The sequence below is a fragment of the Protopterus annectens genome, chromosome 2.part1 (assembly GCF_019279795.1).
Source record: "Protopterus annectens isolate FY-2018-M chromosome 2.part1, PAN1.0, whole genome shotgun sequence".
NCBI lineage: Eukaryota > Metazoa > Chordata > Ceratodontiformes > Protopteridae > Protopterus > Protopterus annectens.
Genome location: NC_056729.1, coordinates 609029777 through 609055950, shown reverse-complemented (window position 1 = coordinate 609055950; position 26174 = coordinate 609029777). Strand labels below are relative to the sequence as shown.

The following is a 26174-nucleotide window of genomic DNA, read 5'->3' as shown; positions in this document are numbered from 1 at the left end:
ATCCAAGCTACAAAGCAGGTTCTGAGGGTAATGAAATGACATTTCAAGTTTTCCATCAACAGGCTCTAGTGAATAATCTGCTATACCGCTTTGCAGTGAATAGCCCATCTTTCAGAAAAACTGTGAAAAGAAGAAAGACAAGTACAGAAACTTAGGTGCACTAATGTTAACTGGAAGAAAAGAAGGAATGGCACCTTTCTATGACAGTTACACAGACAGCCTGTGAACCACCTTGTTGTACTCATTTTAAAACCTAAATTAGCCATTGCCTCCATGAGCGTGGAATGATTAACTGCATCAAAGACTTTGGAGTGATATAGCAGGATAATGCTGCAAATCTGAGTTTGTTAAGCTGACATCTAAGTTATTCTGTTAAGTCATGAGTGTCTTATCTGTTCAGGATTCTCAGGATGAGTGTTGAATGCATGCTATGTGCCTGAGACAGTATTGTGATTGAAAAGGTAGACTGAATGTTGCTTATGTACATTTTTCTCCAATATCTTAGAAACTGGAAGGAGCAGAGACATTACCCTGTAATTGCTCTGCATGAATGATGTTTCCACTTAGTGTCACAGATATCCAGAGCATGATTCTGGTATGTCAGTATACAGACTCTTTGCTAGATATATTAATGGTGGCTGTTGTTGTGTGGAATATGGCATGAGCTGCAGTTTTTAGGCATTTTAAGAAATAGAATCAGTGGCTGCTGATCTTGGTTTTGGTTTCTTAGTAACTTGGCTAACTTGAACAGCATGGGAGGCAAACATGATAGGAGGAAGACTGGCTGGTTTGTATGTTTTGATGGTATGAACTGGTTAAGGGCAGATCCTGCCTCTTAAACCTGGTGAATTTCTTTGGAAACAGTCACCAAGGCCATTGATGAGGGAAGGTGGTACAATACCCTACTCAGGCATTATAGATAAGCTCATCAGCATGTCACTAGATGGGTTGCAAACTGGCTCAAGGACAGAACCCACATGGTTATGTCAGACTCCAAACCAGTTAGTCCTGGGACCTCTCTGCCAACATGGAAGGACTGTGGCTGTCTAAGTTGCAGATGACTGCATTGACTCTACAGTCAACACAAGCATCCTAACAGACAACTGGTGCCAGCAAGTGCATAGTCATAATTACCACATAGGTGGTAATCCATTAAGTAATTAGGGACCTGGGGACCCAAGTTGTATATAGCCCACCTAATCATGAAGGGATTCACATCTAGATCAGAGGTCATTGTGCACAATGCCTTGGGATGTACCTTACCAGACACCTGCAGCAAATGGAAAGACCCCAAAGTACCTCACCAAGAGGATCAAATGGCTCAAACAGATGCCATACCAGCTCTACTCAGTGGCATACCACCTGCTCAGAGGCGATCTTTGCCTGGCGTATAAAGCCATGTCAACCCAGAATTAATGGACATGCTTCACTCTGGAATAAAATCCCAGTCCAGGGAATCTTGATGATCTGTGTCACTGTTAGACAGAGGCACAGTATACTTAAAATCACACTCTGGCTAGGCTTATCCTAGTATGAACCTATGAACCTATGAACCTATGACTGTTGGATCTCATTATCACTGAGATCTGTGAATGGAGGAGTTTGATGTCTAGAATTTTTGTGGGCTGCTTGCATGCAGTACTTGTTGATTATAATAGCACCTTTTACTCTTATTGCACTAAATTCAATCAGAGACACATCATCCCTAGCTTTATGAGACATGACCCAGAAGTGGTCTATGACTGACATCATGATCAAATTTGAAAATCCAGAGGAAAATTGTAGACCTGATTTAATTTTATGTAGTGGGGCAATTCTGATTGTAGTATTCAGAAAAAAATATTAGTTGAAATATGATACAGCTTCTTCCAGTAGTAGCTTGTACACTGGTGACCGGTTGATGAACTGATAGCTATTTTGAAGATGTAAATGTCAAATATTCTGACCCCTCTCAAGAAACAAAGCTTTTATACTTTGCCAAAATGTCACTAATGATATCAGACATGGTACCAGTTAGATGGATATCACTAGGGTAAGTATCCAGCCAATTATACTTTCATGGCCAGAAAAAATATCTAGAAATGTTCTTGTAGATATAATTGGGTGTATCCATTAAGCTGAATTAAGGGGTGACTGGAAGAAATATTGTAAACTTTTCAATCGATGTTAAAGTTTCTCATAGTTATATGCTTAGACTTGTTCATTCTGTTGAGCTGCTGTGTGACCTCTTCACTAACTGATATGTTGTTTGTATGAGAGGGTGCAAACAGAGGCAAAGGAAAGCAGTTCTGACGATCTGGTTTTGATATTAATAAGATAAGACTTGAGTACCTGTGTAGGGGGAATTTTCTTATCCGATAAAAAGCAAGTAAGGTAATTCCTTTAAAAAATTGCAACACTGCTCTATTATGTAGGCTATAATATCAAAAAGAACACTGAATAAATTGAAGGAGAAATGGACTTGTTTAGATGTCCTGGGTTTTAACCATGTTTCTGACAGGGATCTGAGGTCAGGTTGACATAAATCAAACAAGTTATGTAGAACATGAGTTTTATTTTGTATATTTCTGACACTGTCATGAAAAAGGTTTCAGGCCTTCAGCCTTGTCAGTAATGGTGTTACTATTTTATTGATTAGGATTAAGCTGTACATTACCCGATGTAAGTGTAGCTACTGTGAAAGGAATGTAATATAGCAGCATGACCTTTTGTTATGGATTTGAGTGATGAGCTGATTTCTATAAAGCTTTTTTAAGTACGATGGCAAGGAAGGTTTCTGTAGGCCCTGATGCCCGAACTAGTATTTTGTGGTTAACACAGGTAGACACATGTACAACTTGCATATGTATATGCTTCTGATAAGATTCCTCAGTGTAGGGCATCTAATATTTGATGACAGTTATTAGGCATAAATCTTCACCCACACTGTTAAAAGAGACTGAAACATTGTCATATGCACAGATGCCATTCTTTTTTCTAATAATGTTTGCATGTGAATGTAGATGTGCAAGTTACAAAAAATACAACTGACTTTTGTGCAATTACTTTCTGATCAATTAATAGGTGATGAGAAAAAAATCTATGGTAAAAATGTGAAAGAGGACATGATTAGGAATCTTAAGTAGTATCACAGCTGGCCATAACACTGCTCTAGATAAATTGCCCTTAAGCTCTTAATTTGTTTCTTAAATTACATAAACAGTTATATTCCATACTTTTCCCTATGGATTAGATGGTTAGGTAGGTGGCAATGACTTCTACAATGAAACACTAGAAAATATAACTGCACAATTGTACATCGTTTTTTCTAGTTTACCTAAACCATGATATGGTAGCTTTCTTAAAATCAGAGATCAATTTAAAAAAAAAACTACCTAATCTTCCATTTGATGCCAAATCATACATACAGAATATGCCATTGTCTTGAAAGATTGCACACAACAATATTATCTATATTTCCTGCTCAGCATTAAAATTGCATTATAGAACCGATTCTGTAGGTTATATATGATACACAGAAAGAAACAGTGGATGTATTATCTAATAGTGTGATCAAAAGTAGTAAAGTAATTTAAAAATATCTGATTGTACTGTATTCTTACAAGTACAAATTAAACTAGAGGTTTACATTTATGTTTTTTTTCTTTTTTTCTTGCTATTTTATTCTATTATAGATTTCATGTTAGATATTATCGAGACTTGCTTGGTGTGGTTTTTGCTACACATGAGATAAACCAAAATAATGCACTTCTTCGCAACATCACTTTGGGGTTTAGGATCTATGATTCTTGCTACTCAGACAGCAGGGCAGCTTGGGGTACTTTGGCCCTTTTATCTGGGACAAAAGTTCCAGTCCCTGGATACACCTGCAGATCACACCCAGCTCTAATAGGAATCATTGGTGAGCTCATGTCGTCAATATCAGTTTCTGTGGCTAGAATTCTGGGTATCTACCACTTCCCACAGGTAAGAATAAAATCAATAATTTAAGTATTAGGCTGTTCTTATTTTGCATTTTTGTTATTTATAATTAATAAAACAAGTTACCTTGTGGCATTTTAATGAAATTTTACTTTTATGGGCTGGATCAATAATGAAGGGGGAGTGACTGACTGTGTGTGTTTGTGTGTGTGTGTGTGTGTGTGTGTGTGTGTGTGTGTGTCTTTGTGTGCATGTGCATGAGGGAGAGTGATTGTGTGTGGGAACTTACGTGGTGTGTGTGTGTGTGTGTGTGTGTGTGTGTGTGTGTGTGTGTGTGTGTGTGTGTGTGTGCGTGTGCGTGTGTGTGTGTATGTGTATGTATGTGTGCTTATGTGTACTAGTGACCAAGTTTTGATTAGTGTGGTCAAATAGTGAAAAAATGGCAACCTCTGGGGATGCTTTGATGCTTTGAGGACTTGGGGGTAGGTTGCCAACATCAGACATGGCTTAGTGGTAAATCATTTTAGCTGTAGTGTGCAGGGTCCTGGGTTTGAGACTTGCAAGGGCTGATTATGTACAGGGGCACAGAAAAATAATTTTCTTGGGTGGCGAAAGTCAGGGTACCGTTTTGGCTAGGCTTATATAGGCCCTAGGGCCAATAGCCTAGTACCTACCTATGAACCTATGAACCTATTTAACTAAGTGATAAACTGGCATCATATAAACTGGGAGCCAACTGGTCAAGAAATAGAGTCCTTGTTTGCAGAATGAAGGTTCTGGTAGACTCTTCCACTGAGTTATCATTTCTGAAGGAAATAGGAATACATCAGTAATAATCTCCCAATAACCCCCAAAGTCTGAGGTTAGCAACTGATCCAAAATTACATTGTTTTAAATATGATTTTGAAGACAATTATACCAAATTACAGTGGTGACATTTTTGAACATTGTGAAAAATGAGCAGAGTGCCAATTCTGAGTTCTAACACAGTGTATGTGGAGTCCTCATATACTTCATGAGGTGTGTTCCTTACTAAGAATAACGAATATGTTTTACAGGCAACGCTGCTAAAATGAAATGAACAGAATGCATATTCATCATAAACAGCCTTGCTCTAGCAATACAAACAGTTCCCACAGAGCACTGCAGACACCCAGAAATAACTACATGTGATAAGGAAAAAAACAAAACAAAAGGATAGACTGGAGGAAAGACACAAACACACACACACACATACAAATATCATGAATATATATATATATATATATATATATATATATATATATATATATATATATATATATATATGGTTCCCATTCAGAAGCCTGAAACATCATAAGCCTGAAAATCAAAATCCTGAAACCAAAAGCCTGAAAATTCAGAATCCTGAAAACTCAAAATCCTGAAAGCCCAAAATCCTGAAAGACCAAAATCCTGAAACTCAAAATGCTGAAAACACAAATAATGCTAATATGTCACTATAAAGACACTAATATCTACCAACTGACCCTGACCTAACCCTAACCCTAAGGTCCGTCACTATCGACACTCACCTGACCCGCCCTAAACCTAACTCACTTAAACCGCCTAACCCCAATATTTGTCACTATTGCATACATGCCTAACCTGCGCCTAACCTAACTCACTTAAACCCTAAAATAAAACCAACGCACACTTACCTGACCCCAACGCATGACCTAACACCACAGGGCTAACAATAGCAAAGCCACAATGACATCAGTATGTCTATTTTGTGTTTTCAGGATTTTGAGTTTCAGGATTTTGGTCTTTCAGGATTTTGGGCTTTCAGGATTTTGAGTTTTCAGGATTCTGAATTTTCAGGCTTTTGGTTTCAGGATTTTGATTTTCAGGCTTATGATGTTTCAGGCTTCTGAATGGGAACCATATATATATATGGTTTACTATTAAAAAGTCGAATGGCACTACGTCAACTTTACTATAGTCTAACACGAAAGTTCGAAAATAGTAATGTCGACTTCAGAAAAACAATCTAGGACTGTGTTTTAACATGGGTCGAGGTAGGGTAGTTCAGAATAATACTGACCACTTACCTCGACCCATGTTAAAACCATATATATATTGTTTTTATATATATATATATATATATATATATATATATATATATATGTATGCCTATATATATATATATATATATATATATATATATATATATATATATATATATATATAATATGTGTCAGAAGGCTGACTTTTTGGAAACTCGAAAAAATATCGAATATGATCGAGATTCCAAAACTTGAACATCAAAAAAAAATTAAAAAAAATAGACCTTTTTTTTACAGTTTTGCAGGGGGGCAAGCCTCCCTACACCCCCCATGTGGAGGGCTGCTACCCCACACCCCCTGAAAATTATATATACCAATACTAAGCTCACACTACAGTGAGAAGAAAGGGTACATTTCCCGATCCTCGCTGTACTGTGATCTCTATTCAAAAGCTTTGAGTTTTCAAAAACTCAATCATATGGTCTCGATCATATGAAGTTCTAGTTTCAAAAACTCCATCAACTGATAGGGACCCCATATATATATATATATATATATATATATATATATATATATATATATATATATATATATATATATATATACACACACATACACACATACACAATTATTATATATATATATATATATATATATATATATATATATATATATATATATATATTTTTTTTTTCTCTTTGTAGTGGGAAGACAAGCAAGCAATAAATATCAATACCTATCCTCATATTATTGTGGATATCATACACGGTGATGAAGCATGAGTTATGACTGGATCTATTAATAATATGGCAATGGTAGCTATTGTGTTTTCATCTCAGTTTCAACCTGCATTGTTGTGTATACCTTTGCACATCCACTGTTTGTAATTGGCAGTCTAGTTTGCCCAGCATACCTGCCTACAACTGTGTCTCCTGTCCTGAAAATGTCATGTATTTATTTATTTATTTTATCTTGTTTATGGGGTAGAGCACTAAGTTTGGCCATTTACAGGCTCAGCCCAGGTTACATACATAGTAACAACAGTAAAGCAACATTAAAGTTATAACTAAATAATACAATACAGTGACATAACATAATGTAACATAACATATAACATATAAAATAACATACCACATGTAATGTAACATATAACATAACATATTTAAAAGAAAGTTAAAAAAGTAGGATCAGGAGTGTTAAAATGCATAATACAGGTGTTGTAGGTAAGGAAAATGTGTTCTAGACAAATAATGGACATAGTATATGCAATTTTGGATGGAAATTTTAGCAGTGAAGAGAGTAGAACGTGTAGAATATCAAGAGCTGCAGTAGAAGAGCTAATATCAGGAGAAGTGTGCATATTAGATATATAGCAGGCAATGGATAGGGCAGGGAGGAATCAATGGGTAGATGTTTGTAAGTTGGGTGTCATCATGACCTCAAAACAGGATGGAATATGGACCATTTCAGGCTATCTGAGAATGTAGTTCTGTTACATATATACTCATGGGCAAGGACTATTGCGGTAAGAGGTTGCTGACCAGACTCTATGTGACAACACATATTAAACAGTGGTCCATGGCATCAGTGCTATTGGTCAATGCAACTGTACAATCCTGCAATGTCAAGGCATACCACTAACACGATAAACTGAACCAACAGTAAGGTATGCATCACAGCAGTACAGAGGATGGCCTCAAGGCGAGGCCATCTAACACAGCATGCCTACCAAATGTTGAATATTTTCTGGTGTCTCTACATAGAGATGAAGACACAGGTCTCTCACTTGGCGAAGTGGTCACAGATTTGGGGGTAAATCAACCCACACATTTCTGAGATGGAGACACATCAGTTTAGTAACATGCACAGAGTTTATACAGTACTTATGTACGTACACACTGTAGGTAGGTCACAAAAACAGTACATGTAAATCTCATAGGTATGTGTGGTGTTTAGGTACAGAAAAATGTCAGTAGAGGGAGGCATTTATTGCATGCCTGAATTTACATGACCACCATTTGCAAGCAGACTACAGGATCTCAAATATGCCATGGATGTTCTTATTCACACTGTTATTATTTGTATTATGTACTTACAAGTTAGTTAACTAATAGAGAGACACATTTAGAGGCTCAGGTCCAGTAATGTATTATTTTCATGTATTTACTGAAAATAAATATTTATCACTTGCTACTTATATTAGGATAGTTAGTAATCAGCATTCTATGTTAAGAAAAATATATGGTCAAAGGTCAGTTTGTGAGATTGTTTTTGAAAATAACCAGTAACATTAGGAAATAAACATTGTAAAATACAGAGGAGGTACACAATGAGATTGGTATAAGATATTTTGTGAGGAAGTAATAGCAGACTGGAAACCAGTGACCAATCAGTTCTAAGATAAGAGAACACCAGTATCACTGAGAATATAGATGACATCTTCCTCACTCATATTCTATTGATACAAAAAAAAACATGACCATCATTACCCTCAAATGAAAAGCAGTGTTAAGCCACAATGATTTAACACAGGTAATGGGTGTTTTCCCAGGTGTATAAACTTAAGGAGGTTATTGGGAAAGCCATTTAGTGATAAACTTTGCATTTTAATGAAATGGGAACACTTCCTTGTGGGGATTGTAGGCATGTAAGTTTATTTATTCTTCACTATGCTTTGATTCTGTCAGTTTCTTCTGGCTCTTTGATTCAGATGGATTTTACAGCTGAGAACACTGATGGCAGCTGAAGCTGAGAGAGAGTTTTCTACCTATCAGACAAATGATTATGGGGGAATTAATTATTTCACTGTCTTTGATGTGACTGTTGCCTGTATTTTAGTCATTGGACTTCCATTTTTTTAAAGAAACTCATTTGGTAGTGCACTTGTTTCCTGTAGAATCTTAATTACCTAGTAAATAAAATAGTATTAAAAGGGCGGCTGCCGTGGTGCAGTGGTTAGCATTGCCACCTCACAGCAAGTGGTTCTCTGGTTTGATCCTCAGCTGGGGTGCCTTCTGTGTGGTGTCTGCATGTCCTCCCTGTGGTTGCAGGGGTGCTTTCTGTGTGGAGTCTGCATGTCCTTCCTGTGGTCACATGGGTTTCCTCTGGGTGCTCCAGTTTCCTCCCACATCCCAAAGACATGCTATAGGTGGCTTGGATACTCTAAATTGGCCCTAGATGTGAGTCTGTGCTTGTGTGTCCCTTCTGTGGAAGGTTGGGCACTGGGTTGGCAACTCAACATTGTAAAACTCCATTGCCAATCATAAGCAGACAGGCGAGCTGCTGTGGCAAACCTTAACTGGGAAAAGCCCAAAGAAGAAATAAAATAGTATTGAAAACAAACCTGGTGCATTTCATTTTTGTTTATACTGGTTAACAACATACAAGATTTTCTTTTCATTTTGCTGATTTTTAATATCATTAGGAAGGTGATTGTAGGCCTAAGTTGCATGAAAGTTCTTTCATTCACTACATACATCAGATATGATCTTACTAATGTTAGTGCTTCATTGTAATTTTTGCTGAGTTTCTAAGTTTGCTCCCAGCTTATTAACTTTACCTGTGTAGGGAGGACAATAGCCCAGTTTTGAGTATTTGAATGTAAGACTATTAAGGATTACAATGGCCCAACACTAGATGGCAAGCAAATTTAATTTCTTAAGTAGATCTCCATGATGATCCTTGGAGCTACCAGCAAAGCAAAGTGGAATGTTTTATAGGTTCATAGGTTCATAGATTAGTACTATGCTAACTGCCCTTGCGAGCCATTTTAAGCCTAGCCAATTATCCCTTGTGAGACTCAAACCCTGCACCTTGTGTTTGTAAGGCAAACACCTTAACCATTAGGCCACCCTATTCTCCACCATTCATATTAGTTATGTCTTTGCACTGGAATGAAGAGAGAGGGTTATGAAACCATAATCCAATTTCAGGATTAGTATATTTCTTGCCACACAGCTTATATTGTAAGAGGAGAGGGACAGATAAAATAGTTTGCAACATTGTATGAGATAATATTTTGTTTGTTATTGTTTCTATGTGAAAAGTTAATGCTAGAGTTAGAACTAGAGTAAGTCCAAGCTGAGCTGTATCTCAGACATTTGGTGTCTTGAACTATTAACCCAGAACAGTGTAAGAAACTTCTCTGTGTGGAAGATTTTCAGTCCATATATTTCTAGTTAATCACTGTATATTAATCATATAAGACAATAGTAGTAGAAGCAGCGAACATAAACTCGTCAAGTCAAAAAGTAATAATAGAAAATATATAATTCTACAGCATTACTAAGTATTCAAAAGTAATCCAAGCAAGGCAGGCAGTCTGTTTCCAGTCGAAAATCCTTTATTAAGTACACAGACAAGCGATCCAAGTAAAACAGAAATAGAGTAATAATTTCCTCACAAACTTTCTAAATATATATATACTTTTTATCAGGCATGGGAGTGGTTTATTGTGCTGTAAAACAAAGTGTTATTGGTACACGTGTTAAATACACATCCCTCCCCCCATCAGTGTGACATTCAAGCTGGTCATGCCCTACCTAGTAGCTGTCATAATAATATATAGCCCTAATGTACTTTAATAGTACATCTTATTTAACCAAATTATTAAGAAGATTATTAAGTCTATGATTTTATACAAGGCAATATACTACATGGCTGGAAATATATCAACCTTAGTTCATTTTGCGATCAAAAATTATATATAAATATATACATATACATTTTGCATGTAAAAATCAGTTTCTATTTTCATAACCTATTGTTAACAGAGATCGCTTTCATCCTTCTAGACTTCTTCAGGTCTGTGTACAAGAACCCTAAAAACCTATATAATTGTATAATTAGTTGGTATTGTTATTACCATCATTTTGAATAAAGTGGAAAAAAGAGAACCAGAAAAAAATATATATATGTATGATGATGGAAACAAAATATACACTTAAATTTCAAATTATTTAAAATGGTATTTAAAACCAGTTTGTAGAAAAAATAAAATAAAATACAATTAGTCATGTAAACAATGTGGCAATTTTCTAAGTTCCAGTGCACTTTTAATTGAACAGTAATAGTTTAGTCCAGGCTTTCTAAAAGAGTTCAGCTTTAATTGCCACATGAGTTCATGTTTTTCCAGAATATTTGGGATGTCTCCTTCAAGATCACCCATGTCTATGCAATCCAGGATCTGGAACTTAAAACCTGTATATCTTTTATGAAGAGAAAGGTGTTTGGCTAATGCATTATTTTTACATCCAGAGTGGATTTCTGACAGATGACATGAAATCCTTCGCTTGAGTTTATTTACAGTCTTTCCCACATAAAGTGGAAAAAATGAGAACCAGGAAAAAAAAAAAAAATATATATATATATATATATATATATATATATATATATATATATATATATATATATATATATGATGATGGAAACAAAATATACACTTAAATTTAAAATGATTTAAAATGGTATTTAAAACCAATTTGTAGAAAAAAATAAAATAAAATACAATTAGTCATATAAACAATGTGTCAATTTTCTAAGTTCCAGTGCACTTTTAATTGAACAGTAGTAGTTTAGTCCAGGCTTTCTAAAAGAGTTCAACTTTAATTGCCACATGAGTTCATGTTTCTCCAGAATATTCGGGATGTCTCCTTCAAGATCACCCATGTCTATGCGATCCAGAATCTGGAACATAAAACCTGTGTGTCTTTTATGAAGAGAAAGGTGTTTGGCTAGTGCATTATTTTTACATCCAGAGCAGATTTCTGACAGATGACATGAAATATTAGGGCTCTATATTATTATGACAGCTACTAGGTAGGGCAGGACCAGCTCGAATGTCACACTGATGGGGGAAGGGATGTGTATTTAACATGTGTACCAATAACACTTTGTTTTACAGCACAATAAACCACTCCCATGCCTGATAAAAAGTATATATATATTTAGAAAGTTTGTGAGGAAATTATTACTCTATTTTTGTTTTACTTGGATCGCTTGTCTGTGTACTTAATAAAGGATTTTCAACTGGAAACAGACTGCCTTCCTTGCTTGGATTACTTTCAAATACTTAGTAATGCTGTAGAATTATATATTTTCTATTATTACTTTTTGACTTGACGAGTTTACGTTCGCTACTTCTACTACTATTGTCTGATCTGATTAATATACAGTGATTAACTAGAAATATATGTACTGAAAATCTTCCACACAGAGAAGTTTCTTACACTGTTTTGTTTTTAGACCCACTACACTTTAGTGGGTTGTTTTGAGACTTCGGGGATACCACAGAGATTACTTATTTTTTGTTGGAAATATTAACCCAGCTTGCACCCACCCTGATCAACCAAAGCTGAGGACCAGAAAAAATAAGGTCAAAAAATGGTCTACAGTTTGATGACCAAAAAATGTAAATGGTCTATTCACAACAACAGCAACAACAATTACATGCATTTGTTCATTTATTCATTAATGTGTGTTGTCACACTTTCCTTAGTAAATGTAAATAACTAACCCCAAGTAATGGAAGCAATCTCCTTACTGTATACCAAATCAAAGTTTGCAGTGTTTGGGGTAAGTAGTGTGTATTTTCACAATTAATTTCATTCATAAGCAGCACCCTTTAATTTTTTTATGACATGATATCATGGAATAATGTAACCACAATCTCTGACTAAAATTACAGAGTCAGCAGATAGCATCTTATCAATCACTATTCCTACAGTCTCCAGGGTAGCTGAATATGTTCCCTGGTTTACTACTGGATGTTTGACATTTGGAAGGATAAGTTTAGTAATAACTGCAACACTAGCTAGAAAGTCAGAATGTCAAATACCAGCATACCAAAAAAAAAACACCAAATGCCAAAACTCCCCATCACCTCAGACCCAGTATCAAGTGCTAACATGGCTCTAGAAGGGGGCAAGTGCAGACAGTTGGTGATGTCCGTATTTGACATTTTGCCTGCCAACTGGCAAGGTTCACATAGCTTGATTAGACCTTCTGAGTCTTGAGCATGTAATTGTAAACCCTTTTCTTAACTGTTATGTTAATATGTCCAAGCAAAAGAGTTTCCTTTCTGCAAATCAGAGTTGCAGTAAAGTGAAGGTTTTGCCTATGCATGAAAAAATTAGTTGTACAGTATTAGCTTGGAGCTTATAAGTATTCCCACAACCACTCAAGGTCTCTCCTGAGTGGTTTAGCAGAGTTGAAAACAGATCACTTTGACTGAGGAGTCTGGTTCTAGAACCATATTCCCATAAAGATTGGCTAAACACTCTCTGGCAGGTGTACTAAGTCACCCATTCCTTGTGCATAGAGCTGCACACACCTGGCCATCCACTAGGTACTAGCTTTGCAGTGAAACTCTGACCTTTTTCTCCCACCCTCAGTGGGCAAGATGGCCTAGGCCCTCAAGTTTCTTTCTCGGTGATCCCTCTAACACTCAGGCTCTCTAAATGAACCTGCATAAATGGGGTGGCAGTCAGAGCTCCTTTCACTTGCATCACACAGCTAGTAAAAGAGATAATAGTAAAAAAAAAAAAAAATTGAGATATTGCAATGCTGTGTGATGGACGGTGTCTTTTCCAGTCACTCATTTGTCTTTTAAAAAAAAGTTCAAGCTGATAAATTCAAGCCTTTAAAGCTTTTATTTCTGAAGTATAGTGAAGAGCGAATTTCACTTTTATAGATACTGTAAATTAATGAAGGAAAAAATCTTGAGACTGGTCATATATTAATATTTGAGATTTTGGTGTACACCATTCATTCACACAGTAGCTGCAAAGATGGAGGTCACAAAGGAGAGGAGCAGGGGAATACAACAGATTTTTGCAGTAATGGTGTAGATGTCATTGAATACTGTACTTGATGAGCTATGAAAGATGATCAGTAAATTACTGAAATTTATTGCCAACATGTATATGAGTGATTAAAATGTGGATATATTACTCTTATGACCAAGCAGACAGCGATTTGTCATCATAAATAATGAATAAGAGGGTAAAAGAAGTTAATTATTCTCAGGGTGAAGTTAGTGACAATTACTTCAAAGCTACTAGAATTAGAGAACTAGGTGGGTTGAAAAAAAAATAGGTGCGATTGGTTCTTCAACAAGGGGAAACATGTTTGGACTCTAAGTTGAGGGGTAACAAAAATCTGGTCCCTAATCTGCACCCATCAACAACTCTAGGTTGACAAGCAAAAAAAGAAAAATGTCCTTTTTTAGGTTGATGACAGAAAGAAAAGAAAAAGAAAAGCTCTTACTTGTTGTAGAAAATGACTTGTTACATCTTATACCTCATACAAACTGCTAAAGCACTTCAGCCTTGATCACAAATGCACTATTGGCATTCGTTTCTGAATGCCATCAGCATATTCCAATCATCCTAAGACCTTGCATCCAAGGTGGCTTCCAGCTTTGCCCCACTCTTTGTTTAGCTAACTATCATTTTGGAGTGAACTTAACTAACTTGGAGCATTATCAGCATTGGCATCAATAGCTGGACAACCTCAATACTTTTTGGTGAATTTCAGGTCTTGGGGTGTCTAAGAACAAATTTTTTCACCTAATGCAACCCAGTAACACACAGAGATTCAGAGAACAGCAGTTTTTGACAATGACTACTCAGTTCAAATGGTAAATTATCAAACAGCATTCCATGTGCAAGTAAGCACATGAGTTGTTGTGTCTTTCGGCTTATCCCAGTTAGGGGTTGCCACAGCAGAACTCCGGTCTGCTAATGTTTGGTAGTGGATTTTTATGTGCTGAGTTACACGCCCTGATGCACAACCTTCAACGAAGGCACGCCCATTCACCATGCCTCCACACAGAAGATGGTCTAGCTGAGAATCGAACTGACAACATCTTGCTGTGAGGCGACAACGCTACTGCAGCACCGCTACTGCGGGTCAAGTAAGCAGTAAGCACACGAGTACTATAAAAAAAAGTTCAAGCTGATAAATTCAAGCCTTTAAAGCTTTTATTTCTGATTGCAAAGGACAGCTTATCCCAGTATGTACTTCTAAAAGACAATATCTTCCTTTCTTTCCTGTCCATAACAAGCAGCAGTGTGGTTACTTGTCCCACATCCTAGTAAGTATTTTTGTATTAGCAATTATTTATTCTTTTTACTGCATTGTATTTGGCAGCCTATATTTCTTCATAGACCAGTGTATTGACACCTATTTGATAAAATTATATAACTAGTTTGATGAACTTGCTAGAAGTGTTCATGTGGTATACCCCAAACAGTTTGACATTTACAGAGTTAATTTCTGCTGTAGCAAGCTATATTTCAATGTTGCCATCATTATACATCAAAATTGTATTATGATACTTCTTAGTTGCATGTAGGTAATTACTGTAGGTACTTAGCTTGCTTGAATTGCTAGAGAGTGCTGCTCAATGGTACTATTAATATGCATTTAACTATTGTAAGGCTTTGTGCCTTTCCTGGTAGTGTAAAAAGTCACTTACTGCCTGTTTTTTTTCCTGGTCCTGTGTTCTCACTTTGTCTGTCTTCTTTCAAGTCCTGTAACTATTACATGACTCTCTGACCTTCTTCGCTGCCTTTTTTGTAGGCCCACAACTGTTTCCACCTGCAAAGTTCTCAACTGGCTTCCTAAAGGCTGGGAACTTGCACAGCCCCACCTGCACCCCAAGATCAGCAAAGAATAATAGCTGCTTTCCTCAGACAGAAATAAAATAACTAGACATATACTGCTGCTTACATAATCCAAAAATCTAGGCTAGAGTCACTTGTTTAGTATTATTAATTACCTTATCTACTGTTTCCTGTATACAGTAGAGAGTCGACTATCCGAACGTCGATTATCCAAACAGTCAATTATCAGAACCGGTCTTCCATAGTTTTCGGGTAGGAAAAATCATAACGTCTGAATATGTAAATATTATACATATTCACTTCAGCATGTTTTTTGAGCTTGTAGATAGCTCATGTGTGAAAAATATTCTTTAATGTCCACTGGAATCACTTGAATGGTTAAAACGTGTACTCTTGCATGCCAAAAAAACAGGAATTTAGACATTTCTTATCCAGTTCATTTATATGTTTGTTAATCCGAACAGTTTGATTATCCAAACTACCAAAGGTCCCAGTTAGTTCAGATAATCGACTCTCTACTGTACTGTAACAAACAATGTATTCTTGTCATTGGCTGCTGCTTAATGCATCTGGTACACCACCCAGTTAACCCATGTTTCTGTGCTATATCACAGCTAAACACTGCAAAAATGTTCCATTTTTATTTTTAACGCTTTCTAAATTTAGCTGGCTTAATACAATTCTAGGTCTGTTTTGGGATATGTGTGTGTATATCTATACATCCATAGATACAGGTATATATATATATATATATATATATATATATATATATATATATATATATATTGCTTTACATCGAAAATACACTTCTTCGAAATAGAGTAGTAGACCCTACACTTCAGCGAAAGTCCACTTAAACGAAAGTGCACTTTTGCTAAAGTCTAGGTCCCTGGGCTACCCAAAAAAAAAAACACTAAAACATGTTTTGCAGGGGGGGCAAGCCCCCCCCTGCACCCCCATGAGGGAGGCTGTGCCCCCCACAACCCCCTACTTAAATATACCAACTCCGAGATCGCAGTACAGCAGGGAAAAGGGAATATTCCCATTCCGCGCTGTAGTGTGACTGCCAAAGTCAATGTTCAAAGTTTCACTACTTCGAACAAGTGGACTCGGTGAGGTGGGGTTCGAAGTTAACTTACATCAATGCATGTGTATCTGTAACCTGCTTTGCATCCCTCCCACTCCAAATACCCAAGCCACCCTTTTCCCCTCTCATCCTACCTACCACGTCCTTTAAAGTAAACTTTCACTCTACCAGCACATATATAACTCACTCTCTCCATTCTCCCAGACAGTACGTTTTCTGACCAAACATTCATACCACCTGTTTCTACCCCCACCCTTACATGTACCATACTGATATTCTTTCTTTTCACACTAACAAGCCATACCCATCTACATCAACCTTTTCTGTCTCACCTGCTTACTCATTCTTTTAACAAATTCCTACTGTGCTACCTGTCAGATAGAAGTGACCACTAACAACCTATATTTTCATCACATTCATATGCTTTCTTCATGTTCTCAACAAATCTGCTCAGTCTTATAGTAACTATGTCATTATCCCATCCTGAAGCATCTTTTACCTTTACCACCTTATCCATCTCAGCAACACCTCCTCCAGACTTATACATAGGCAAGCTCCTCGCACGCAAAGATACCAAATCAGAAGTTAGTTGCATCCCTTTCCAGTCATCACACATAGCTTTCAGCCTTCAACCACATAAATTAACTGTACTCACACTTCTCTCAGCCTGATGCCTTCTCTATTTATATTTCTACTCTCTCCCTTTTTATTTAGTCTAATTCTAAACATATTCTATGCTATCAGCAATGTATAACACCTACACACATTCTCTGTCTACCACTTATTCTGTCCTTCCCAACGATCCCTTGAACTTACTTTTGAACTTTCTTCTTCTATCAAATTTATACTCAAACCTCAAAGTTGCAGCTTTTGCCATTCTCCACTTAATACCACTCCATATACCTGAACCTGTCAGCAACCCCAACATACCCCCTTCCATTTTCTCCAAACTTCACCCACCTACCACAATTCTGTAACACTTTATATTTCCCACACCTGGCCTACACCTATCAAAATGTTTCCCTGGTGACTTCTTATCATACTCTTTCTTCTGTTACTCACACACCTAACATCCTGTCATCGGCAAATCCAACAACTCCCTTTCAAGTATCAGGTTGTCTAACTCAAAATCAAACTCACTATCATTTCTCTATAGACCTAGCCTAATCAGCTTATCCACTATTCACCTTTTCAAACTAAACTATACCTTTCACATCCTCATTCTTTACAGGCTTGATATAAAACAACAAATTAAACTCAAACAGCATTTCCCTTATGTCATCCTCCCTGACCCACTTAACCTCTGTGGTGATGTTCATACAAACCCAGGTTCCCTCCACCTGTTACAAAAAGGATTGCCAAACTACCACAGGCCATCTCCATTCTTCACAAAATGCTTGCCAAACTACCCCTACAGATGCATCCTGATCATTAGGCCAAACCCCTAAAACCAATAATCTCCAGCTTTATAACATTATCCTCAGAAGTGTTAGAAACAAACTTCCAGATGTCTGTGTGCGGATTGACCTCCACTCCCCCAACATAATGGTCATAACTTGAAACCTGCAACATATCTTTACAAATGAACAAACTGATGACACAATGTAAGCAAAAAGCCACCAACCGGTATATATTGAAAATTTATTATAACAAAACGTACTTCGACCACACAAAATTAAGAAACAAAAATAACCAGATATATGTAAGCGCTTTCATTTAAAAAGTTTTAAACTTCATCAGACAATCCGTTACACCACATCACTTCCTTTTATAACTTTTCATTGCTTCAAAAAAAATCACATGACTCTTAAAACACACGCATGCCTAATACTACTATTTAGACAGTTTGAAAAATTCCTTATCTTTACCCCATATTTATGTAATACAATGAAATTTTTTTATGTGAATTATCTAAATTTATATTAAATGGATAGTATATATATATATATATATATATATATATATATATATATATATATATATATATATATAAACCAGAACTATATATATATATTATATTCTATTATTAAATATTAAATAAAATTGATCTTTATAATTATAATAAATATAATAAATATATATAATGAATGTATACCTCAATAACACTATTCTTAAAAAAAAAATATTATCAGCCTTTCTAGAATCCATAAAATTTAAATATTAAAATAATAAAATATTAAAATAATATATAAAAAAATGTTACTTTAAAATTTCTTGATAATAAATAAAGAATTTATATTCATAAAAAAGAATCAATTAATATCTACAAAATCAAATTACACCATTTAATCTTTTATTTTATTTCTGTTTAATGCCATTAATTTTAATATTGGCGCTATTGTAGTTCTTTCATTTATTCCTGGCCATGTATCAGCTTGTAATTTAATTTGCCATTGTAATTCTTTTTGTGTGAGAATTAAACCCCAAGGGCTTCTATCTTCCATTTCAACATGATCTATAACTGTAAAATAAAATTGATGATTACTATATTCATTAATATGTTTAGCTAGAGCATTATTTACTTTATTTTTCTTAATAGAATATTCATGTTCATAAATCCTTTGAGATAAAACTCTCTCTGTTTTTCCTATATAAAATATAGGACAGGAATCACACATAGCTTTATATACTACAGCTTTTGATTTACAATTATACTTATTTTTTAAAAAAATATTTTTTATTCTTTAAATAGAAGAATTGTCCTACTTTTATTTTATGGCACCAATTACAAGCTCGACACTTTTTCATCACAAATTTCAATGCAAATTTAGTAATGGCATTTTGGGAGAAAAATAATATTTTTAATAGTAAGTATCCTTTATTTATTAAATCGTATCATCGCTTTCAGGATGATATTTCTCTTTGGAATGGTAATCATGATATTTTAAATGAATTTCTAATTTATATAAATGAAACTACCTCATTTTTTAAATTTACATGGAACATAAGTGATTATAATATTAATTATTTAGATATAAATTTAATTAAAGATTATGAAAATGAAACTTATGTTTCAGTAATTCATAGAAAAGAATCATATTCTAATACTATTCTCCATTATACTAGTGCCCATCCAGAATATCAGAAAAAATCAGTAATAAAAGGTCAGCTTGTTAGAGCGGCGCGTATGGTTACTAATTTTGAACAATTTCAAATAGAATGTAATTAAAATTACCCACCAGCTCTAATAGATAATTTAATAATAGAAGTAACACAAAAAAGATCAAGGGGCCATTCTTCACTGATTTTGAAATTGCCGAAAATAAATATTAATAATTTAAATAATGATGACGAAAATATGATAGTAACTACCAATGAAGAGATTATAATAAATACTACATTTAATAAAAATTTAATGTTAAGAGATGAAAATAAGAATGAATTTACAAAAGCATTAATAATTACTTATTCGCAAGAACATCAAATATTAAGAGAAATTTTTGTAAATAATTGGGCAATTTTAATGGATGATTTTCAATGTAAAAAATATATAGATAGTTTCCCTAAAATTTTACATAGAAAAAGGGGAAGTTTTAAAGAATTACTAAAATCATATACCCAACATAAGAAAAATAATAATACAATAAGTGGAATGAAAAAGTGTGGAGCTTGTAATTGGTGCCATAAAATAAAAGTAGGACAATTCTTCTATTTAAAGAATAAAAAATATTTTTTAAAAAATAAGTATAATTGTAAATCAAAAGCTGTAGTATATGCGGCTATGTGTAATTCCTGTCCTATATTTTATATAGGAAAAGCAGAGATAGTTTTATCTCCAAGGATTTATGAACATGAATATTCTATTAAGAAAAATAAAGTAAATAATGCTCTAGCTAAACATATTAATGAATATAGTAATCATCAATTTTATTTTACAGTTATAGATCATGTTGAAATGGAAGATAGAAGCCCTTGGGGTTTAATTCTCAAACAAAAAGAATTACAATGGCAAATTAAATTACAAGCTGATACATGGCCAGGAATAAATGAAAGAACTACAATAGCGCCAATATTAAAATTAATGGCATTAAACAGAAATAAAATAAAAGATTAAATGGTGTAATTTGATTTTGTAGATATTAATTGATTCTTTTTTATGAATATAAATTATTTATTTATTATCAAGAATTTTTAAAGTAATATATTTTTTTATATAATATTTTAATATTTTATTATTTTAATATTTAAATGTTATGGAGTCTAGAAAGGCTGATACCATTCCATATAATAATAGATAATAATTAAATATTTAAAAAAAATGTTAAGAATAGTGTTATTGAGGTATATATTCATTATATATATTTATTATATTTATTATATTTATAAAGATCAATTTTATTTAATATTTAATAATAGAATATAATATATATATAGTTCTGGTTTACACACACACACATATATATATATATATATATATATATATATATATATATATATATTTATACTATCCATTTAATATAAATTTAGATAATTCACATAAAAAATTTAATTGTATTACATAAATATGGGGTAAAGATAAGGAATTTTTCAAACTGTCTAAATAGTAGTATTAGGCATGCGTGTGTTTTAAGAGTCATGTGATTTCTTTTTGAAGCAATGAAAAGTTATAAAAGGAAGTGATGTGGTGTAATGGATTGTCTGATGAAGTTTAAAACTTTTTAAATGAAAGTGCTTACATATATCTGGTTATTTTTGTTTATTAATTTTGTGTGGTCGAAGTACGTTTTGTTATAATAAATTTTCAATATATACTGGTTGGTGGCTTTTCGCTTACATTGTGTCATCAGTTTGTTGCTTGTAAAGTTATGTCGCTAGTTGTTTCAAGCGAAACTGCCATACAGCTGGATGAATCTACGGACAGGACCGAAGGGTCGATTGGTAATCTGACTACGTTGATTATGAAACTGACACAATGAGTAGATGGCTTGTATGAGAGGCTAAACAGTTCCGATGCAAGTAAAGTAAATGGTGGTTCACATGGCTCGAAATCAAATGGTTCTTTTGATTTTAATCTAACGCCAGCATGCCTGGATATTAGTAATGGTACTAGCAGTGACAATTCCAGACATGGTGGAGAAGTTTTAAAAGATAATTGTGGTACCCAAATGAATTCTAATAATAGAATATACCAGGTACCATCACATCGAGAGAAAGAGCATACCCCGTTTTTTAGAGAAGGCACAAGGAAAACAATTCCAGTTTTGACGGAATGGTTGGATGCTTCATTTGCGTAATATAGACTCAAAGCTCAATGACTATGATACTAAATTACTCAAATGTAGGAAGCTGCAACTGGAGAACGCTTATTTAAATGAATGTATTAAACATAATATTGTACCAAAAGGGTTACGCCTTTGACATTACCCAACTGGTTTGGTACATAATTCTCCTATGCATACTGAGTTGTTACAGTTGTTCGACAAGAGTGGAAAATAATTATTAAGTGTGTTAATTAAATATAATCAATTGGAAATAGATCAGCTGATGGTTGATTTAGACCATTTAGATAAAGTCATTAGTGCTGACATTTCCTTTGATACTATTCAGTATGAGATGCTGAGAATTTATAATAGTATCGAACAACAAATAACCAAATTAAAGAATTGGAAAATGCATAAATGAGATAGAGACATTAATCAGTATGCTAATGGATTAGCCTATCCTAGCCCACCAGGAGGGCAAAGAAGAAATAAACTTTATGGCTATTATAACAATAAATCGAATAATGAGTTACAAGATCATATTGACATTGGACAAAATAATGACTTGGTATACAATGAAGAATTTCCAGAACTGAGACGATCAGAAAGACTTAAAAATAAAACCCCTTACTCTAATTATCAGATAGTGGGGTATCAAGAGGCCAGGCCCAAGGATAAACAATGGAGAACTTAGACAATAATGCATTATTGGATATAAATGGTAGTAATGATCAACTGGACTTGCAAATGTGTCATAATGAATTGATTGAGAATGATTGTAAGCATATTACAGTTAATAATGGTGGAGATTTTAAAGTTTTTAATTTTTCTAACATTGAAGTTAATCAATATGTGGCAAATTTGTTATCTAAAGGATATACTTTTGTTCCTTCTAAATCATTTGATTTTACAACAATGATTGACATGAAATTGTTTTTAAGAAAAAATAATTTTTCTTTAATATATCATGACATATTTATAGTGAGTCTTGTAAGTTTAATATTAGTAGTACTTATAACCCACCTTTACACCCCGAATTATTATTGTATGAAAAAGTGTGTGAATATCAGTTAAACAATTTAGATAAATGGAATAGAGTGACTGATTACCCCTCAAATTTAAGTAAAAAAGAACAAAATATTTTAAAGGCTTTACAGAAAGAAAAAATTAGAATTATGAAGCCAGATAAAGGAGGAGGGGTTGTTATTATGAGCAATGAACTGTATAACAAAAAGCTTAATTTAATTTTACAAACTGATACATATGAGCAAATATCATTAAATGAATTAAATTTGGCATATAAATATATATATATATATATATATATATATACACAAATAAATTATATGTTTTTAGAAAGACAAATTGATATAATTATTTGAATATTATAACACCTAGAATTCCTATTTTTTTTGGAAACCCAAAAATGCATAAAGATGTATTTAATCCTCCCATACATCCATTGGTAGATGGAAGGGATTCTATTACATCAGCATGTGCTAAATATGTTGATTATGAGTTAAAAAAGATTGTTAAAAATGAAAAATATATTTGTAAAGACTCATGGACATTTTTAGAACACATGAATGAAGTAAAATTTAATAAGCAAGATATTTTATTAACTATAGATGTATGTGACCTCTACACAGTAATTCCTCAAAATATAGGATTAGAATGGGTTAATGAAGTATTAATTGAACATCGTATTAATCATGATTTAACCAATCTTATTATTGAACTTTTAGAATTAATTTTAAATAATAATTATATTACATTTGATAAAAAATACTACCTACAGAAAAAAGGTATTGCAATGAGTTCACCGTGTGGAGGTACTTATGCAAATTTAGTAATGGCATTTTGGGAGAAAACATTTATTTTTAATAGTAAGTATCATTTATTTATTAAATCTTATCATCACTTTCAGGATGATATTTGTCTTATCTGGAATGGAAATCATGATATTTTAAATTCATTTTAAATTTATATAAATGAAACTACCTCATTTTTTTAAATTTACATGGAACATAAGTGATTATAATATTAATTATTTAGATATAAATTTAATTAAAGATTACGAAAATGAAAGTTATGTTTCAGTAAATCATAGAAACAAATCATATTCTAATAGTTTTCTCCATTATAGTAGTGCCCATCCAGCATATCAGAAAAAATCAGTAATAAAAGGTCAGCTTGTTAGAGCGGCGCGTATGGCTACTAATTTTGAACAATTTCAAATAGAATGTAATTTTTTAAGAAGTATGTTTTTAAATAAAAATTACCCACCAGCTCTAATAGATAATTTACTAACAGAAGTAGCACAAAAAAGATCAAGCGGCCATTTTTCACCAATTTTGAAATTTCAGAATATTAATATTAATAATTTAAATAATGATGATAAAAATATGATAGTAACTACCAATGAAGGGATTATAATAAATACTACATTTAATAAAAAATTAATGTTAAGAGATGAAAATAAGAATGAATTTACAAAAGCATTAATAATTACTTATTTGCAAGAACATCAAATATTAAGAGAAATTCTTTTAAATAATTGGGCAATTTTAATGGATGATTTTCAATGTAAAAAATATATAGATAGTTTCCCTAAAATTGTATATAGAAAAGGGAAAAGTTTTAAAGAATTACTAAAATCAAATACCCAAAATAAGAAAAATAAGAATACAATAAGTGGAATGAAAAAGTGTGGAGCTTGTAATTGGTGCCATAAAATAAAAGTAGGACAATTCTTCTATTTAAAGAATAAAAAATATTTTTAAAAAAATAAGTATAATTGTAAATCAAAAGCTGTAGTATATGCGGCTATGTGTGATTCCTGTCCTATATTTTATATAGGAAAAACAGAGAGAGTTTTATCTCAAAGGATTTATGAACATGAATATTCTATTAAGAAAAATAAAGTAAATAATGCTCTAGCTAAACATATTAATGAATATAGTAATCATCAATTTTATTTTACAGTTATAGATCATGTTGAAATGGAAGATAGAAGCCCTTGTGGTTTAATTCTCGAACAAAAAGAATTACAATGGCAAATTAAATTACAAGCTGATACATGGCCAGGAATAAATGAAAGAACTACAATAGCGCCAATATTAAAATTAATGGCATTAAACAGAAATAAAATAAAAGATTAAATGGTGTAATTTGATTTTCTAGATATTAATTGATTCTTTTTTTTTTTGAATATAAACTATTTATTTATTATCAAGAAATTTTAAAGTAATATATTTTTTATATATTATTTTAATATTTTATTATTTTAATATTTAAATTTTATGGATTCTAAAAAGGCTGATACCATTCCATATAATAATAGATAATAATTAAATATTTAAACATTTTTTTAAGAATAGTGTTATTGAGATATATATTCATTATATATATTTATTATATTTATTATATTTATAAAGATCAATTTTTATTTACTATTTAATAATAGAATAGAATATATATACATAATTCTGGTTTATATATATATATATATATATATATATATATATATATATATATATATATATGTATACTATCCATTTAATATAAATTTAGATAATTCACATAAAAAAAGTCATTGTATTACATAAATATGGGGTAAAGATAAGGAATTTTTCAAACTGTCTAAATAGTAGTATTAGGCATGCATGTGTTTTAAGAGTCATGTGATTTCTTTTTGAAGCAATGAAAAGTTATAAAAGGAAGTGATGTGGTATAATGGATTGTCTGATGAAGTTTAAAACTTTTTAAACGAAAGCACTTACATATATGTGGTTATTTTTTTTCTTAATTTTGTGTGGTCGAAGTACGTTTTGTTATAATAAATTTTCAATATATACCGGTTGGTGGCTTTTCGCTTACATTGTGTCATAACTGAAACCTGGTTAAAACAAGATATAAAAGATGAGGAGATCCTACCACCAGGGTATAACATACATAGATTAGGTAGAACATACAAAAACAGGCAATAATATACAATAACACTCTCCAATTATCCCACTCTACGTATAGCTTCCTAGCTACTAAAACTGAGGAGGTACTTGTAGCATCACTTAAACTTAGCAATGATGCATAAGGTCTTATAGTTAGTATCAACATATGGAACCCCAGGCAACAAGATGGATACTGCAGAGGAAATCTACTTATGAGCTTCAGCAAATAAGAAACAAGCAACTATAGTAGCAGGTGAGTTCAATACAGTCTGGCAAACAATTATTACTGACGCCAACAATAATATAATATAATTAATGTATATGGCTTCACCCAACTCATCTCTACTCCTACTAGGTAAAAT

The 26174-nt window shown here is 33.2% G+C and overlaps 1 protein-coding gene across 1 annotated transcript in view; it reads left to right on the top strand.

Annotated features, from left to right (window-relative positions):
- Positions 1 to 3232: 3232 nt before the first annotated feature.
- LOC122794872 (extracellular calcium-sensing receptor-like) overlaps positions 3233 to 26174 on the top strand; it is a 338283-nt gene continuing 315341 nt past the window's right edge. Inside the window, exons 1-2 of the mRNA XM_044063471.1 lie at positions 3233 to 3240; positions 3675 to 3966. Of these exons, the coding sequence (XP_043919406.1) occupies positions 3233 to 3240; positions 3675 to 3966 (300 nt within the window). The remainder of the gene's footprint in view (positions 3241 to 3674; positions 3967 to 26174) is intronic.